General features: G+C 52.7%; 1 protein-coding gene across 1 annotated transcript; it reads left to right on the top strand.

Annotated features, from left to right (window-relative positions):
* The first annotated feature begins 2305 nt into the window (after positions 1 to 2305).
* On the top strand, positions 2306 to 2818 carry LOC138867970 (uncharacterized). The gene is made up of 2 exons (XM_070145271.1): positions 2306 to 2454; positions 2548 to 2818. The coding sequence occupies exons 1-2, from the start codon at positions 2306 to 2308 to the stop codon at positions 2816 to 2818; spliced, it is 420 nt and encodes a 139-aa protein (XP_070001372.1).
* Positions 2819 to 4074: the final 1256 nt, after the last annotated feature.

Raw genomic sequence — 4074 nt, 5'->3', positions numbered from 1 at the left:
CCATACATCTTGACCATCAGCAGCAAGAGAGGTTAAGAAGCACCCTGACGAGGTATGCTGATGTGTTCAGCAAGGGTGACCTCGACCTGGGCCGTACAGGACTTGTTCAGCATCACATTAGGACAGGAGATGCTCTGCCTATTAAACATGCCCCTCGGAGAATTGCACCAGCCCGGCGTGAGGAGATGCAGCGTTCTGTGATGGAGATGGAGGCACAAGGGGTAGTTGAGCGGTCTGACAGTCCATGGTCATCTCCTGTCGTATTAGTGACCAAGAAAGACGGAACCAAGCGGTTCTGTGTGGACTATAGGTAACTTAACAACGTGACAGCAAAGGACTCTTACCCCTTGCCACGTATGGATGACATGCTGGACGCTATGGCCGGCGCTCGTTCTCTACGCTAGACTTAAAATCTGGCTACCACCAGGTGGAGATGGCAAGGGAGGATAAAGCTAAGACAGCCTTCTCTTTTGGCCAGGGGCTGTGGCAGTTCACTGTTATGCCCTTCGGCCTGTGCAACGCCCCTAGTTGCTTCGAACAGCTGATGGAAAGAGTCTTGGAGGGTCTGCAGTGGAGGACGGCCCTTGTCTACCTCGACGACATTATTGTCTTGGGAGGATCATTTGATGACGAGCTAGAGCGACTGGAGGTGGTGCTTCGCCAGCTGAGGGCTGCCAACTTAAAGCTCAGTCCTAAAAAGTGCCTGTTCTTCCAGTCCGAGGTGCCATTCCTGGGGAACATCGTTGGTAGAGACGGGGTAAAGACCGACCCCCAGAAGGTAGCTGCAGTACAGGATTGGCCTGTCCCCACTTGTGTAGCTGACGTGAAGAGTTTCGTGGGCTTCTGTACTTATCGGCGTTTCGTCAAGCAGTTTGCACAAATTGCCTCCCCTCTCCATCAACTCACCAGAAAAGGGGCACGTTTTGAGTGGAGTGCAGCCTGTCAGGTGACTTTTGATAGCCTGAAGCGAGCCTTAGTTGAGGCCCCTGTACTGCCTTACCCTGATCCAGCTAGTCCTTACCTGTTGGATACTGATGCTAGTGCTGAAGGTCTGGGTGCTGTTTTGTCGCAGGTGAAGGATGGGAAAGAATGTGTGGTGGCATATTACAGTGCCAAGTTCACAGATCCTGAGAAAAACTATTGTGTGACCCGAAAAGAACTGTTGGCAATAGTGAAAAGCACCGAGCATTTCCATCCTTATCTGTATGGTGCTAAATTCCTTATCCGCACAGACCATGCTGCCCTGCAATGGCTAAAGACTCTCAAGGCACCTGAAGGACAGCTGGCGCGGTGGTTGGGTCGCCTAGAGCATTGCCACTATGAGGTTCAGCATCGGCCCGGTCGCGTCCACAATAATGCTGACAGCCTGAGCCGCCGCCCTTGTGAACCAGAGTGTCAACACTGCTTGAGGAGGGAAGAGCGGGTCGCATGCCAGCAGCTCCAAGTCTGGGGAGACTCTGTACACGCCGAGGAAAGATGGCGTCAGGTACAGAGGGAGGACGATGACCTAACTCCCCTGATCGAGTGGATGGAGGCATCCCCAGAGCGTCCCGGTTGGCCACAAGTAACAGCAGAGAGCCCTGTCACCAAGCACTTGTGGCAGCAGTGGGCCATGTTGCGACTGGAGAATGGAGTATTACAGCGGCGCTGGGATGATGCTCGTGGACGGCCAAGTTACTGGGTGGTGCTGGTGCCTCGTACCCTGAGGAGAGATCTGTTGCATGGTGGGATCACCAGCGGTCACCTGGGTGTGAAAAGAACTCTGACTAGATTAAGGCAATGCTTCTATTGGGTAGGAATGAGGCGAGACGTTCAGGAGTGGTGTCGCAACTGTGAAGTATGTTGTGCCAGAAATAGGCCTGTGAAGAAGAACCGTGCATCCCTCCAGCTGTACCAGGTCGGCGCACCCCTGGAGAGGGTGGCTGTGGACATTGTCGGGCCGTTCCCTGTCACTACACAGGGAAACAGATTAATTTGTGTGGTAATGGACTACTTTACTAAGTGGCCTGAAGCATATGCACTCCCTGATCACGAGGCAGAGACAGTGGCAGAAGCTTTGGTGAATAACTTCATTACACGCTTCAGAGTGCCTTACGAACTACACTCTGACCAGGGGCGGGAGTTTGAGTCTGTGGTATTCCAAGAGTGCTGTCGACTGCTGGGGATCAAGAAGACCCGCACCACCGCCTTGAGGCCTCAGTCTGACGGCTTGGTGGAGCTATTCAACAGGACGTTGATCCATGAAGTGGCCAAGTACTGCAGCAGCAACTAGTGGGACTGGGACGTGAAGTTACCATCACTGTTGATGGCCTATCGCTCAGCCCAGCATGAGGCGACCATCCACACTCCCGCCAAGCTGATGTTCGGTAAGGAGCTGCGACTTCCAGTAGATCTAGCAACCAGACGCCCTTCCCAGGAAGTTACCGACCCAATATCCAATTATGCCCAGATGTTGCAGGAAAGGCTGATCACTGCCCATAGATTAGCGCGTAACAGCATGAGGACGGCTGGCAACAACATGAAGACACGCTATGACTGACATTCAAGGGAAGTCAAGTATAATGTTGGTGACCACGTGTGGCTACACAACCCTCTTCGCAAGAGGGGACTTTCTCCCAAACTCCAGAGTCCCTGGGAAGGGCCCTACGAGATACTGCAGGTCATGTCTGACGTGACCTACAAAATCCGTCGTGGGCCTCAGAAACGATCACGCGTGGTTCATGCAGACCGTCTGTGGAGATACTATGGCCCAGGATTATTCTCGTGGGGAGGAAGAGAAAGCAAGGACCGAGAAGTGGAAGTGAACGAGGAAGAGTAGCAGTGGAACCAGTGGAACCTGTGGCTGTGTTGGAGTGGAAGAGACATTGGTGGATGTGGAGGACACTTCTGTTAACGAGACAGAACTGCGTGCCCATTGTGGGGGGTGTGCGCTCAAAACGACAGAGGCAGCCACCAGAGTGAATAATGTTTTATGTAGTTAATTAAGATGAAATGATGAACAAGTATGTTTAAGTTTGTGTAAAGGAAATAATGTTTTATGTAGTTAATTAAGATGAATTGATGAACAAATATGTTTTTGTGTAAAGGAAATAATGTATGCTTTATTTTATGTTAAATATGCGGCCGGGTCGGCTTTTTGTAAGGAGGGGGCAATGCTACACCACCCTCTGTTAATGTTTTTGAATTTCGCGGGTGTTTTGGTGTGGAGGGTGGAGTCTCGTCCCGCAGAGACAGATCGCCCAGGACTCTCGTCTGAGGAAGGCGTGTTCGCGACCCCTCCTCTCGTTTCCCCGCCTGAGACTGTAATTATCACCCTGAGTTTGACGTGCCGTAATTCCTGAGGATTAATAAACCCCTTAGTGAAGTGAATAGTGTTTATTTCGACCTGACAACTCCTAAGACAAGGGGACTAGGAGTGCTCGCCTCCACGTGCACACTCGGACCTTTAACGGCTGCTGAGGTTAGCGTGCTATCCTGTGGTCGTTTGAGCTTAACAATATGTATATTATATGTATATCATTATTATTTTTTTCTTTATTCATAGAGCGTCACCCGACTTCACCCCCCCCCCCTCTCATTCCCCTGGTCACCCTCCTCCCTCCCTCCCCCTCCCTTTGTCCCTTCATCACCACCGGATGTTCTTCTCTTCGGCCCTCCTCTTCTTCTCTTCGGCCCTCCTCTTCTTCTCTTCGACCCTCCTCTTCTTCTCTTCGGCCTTACTCTTCTTCTCTTCGGCGACTTCCTGGGCCTCCTTCTCGGGCTCGAGGGCGATTTCCTGGGTCTCCTTCTCGAGCTCTTCGGCGACTTCCTGGGTCTCCTTCTCGAGCTCTTCGGCGACTTCCTGGGTCTCCTTCTCGAGCTCCCGGGCGACTTCCTGGGTCTCCTCGAGCTCTTCGGGACTTCCTGGGTCTCCTTCTCGAGCTCCCGGGCGACTTCCTGGGTCTCCTTCTCGAGCTTCCGGGCGACTTCCTGGGTCTCCTTCTCGAGCTCTTCGGCGACTTCCTGGGTCTCCTTCTCGGGCTCTTCGGCGACTTCCTGGGTCTCTTTCTCGGGCTCGAGGGCACCTTCCTGGGT

The sequence above is a fragment of the Penaeus vannamei genome, chromosome 33 (assembly GCF_042767895.1).
Source record: "Penaeus vannamei isolate JL-2024 chromosome 33, ASM4276789v1, whole genome shotgun sequence".
NCBI classification, from domain to species: Eukaryota; Metazoa; Arthropoda; class Malacostraca; order Decapoda; family Penaeidae; genus Penaeus; species Penaeus vannamei.
Note: the sequence above shows the minus strand (reverse complement) of the source record. Positions and strands in the feature narration are given on the sequence as shown.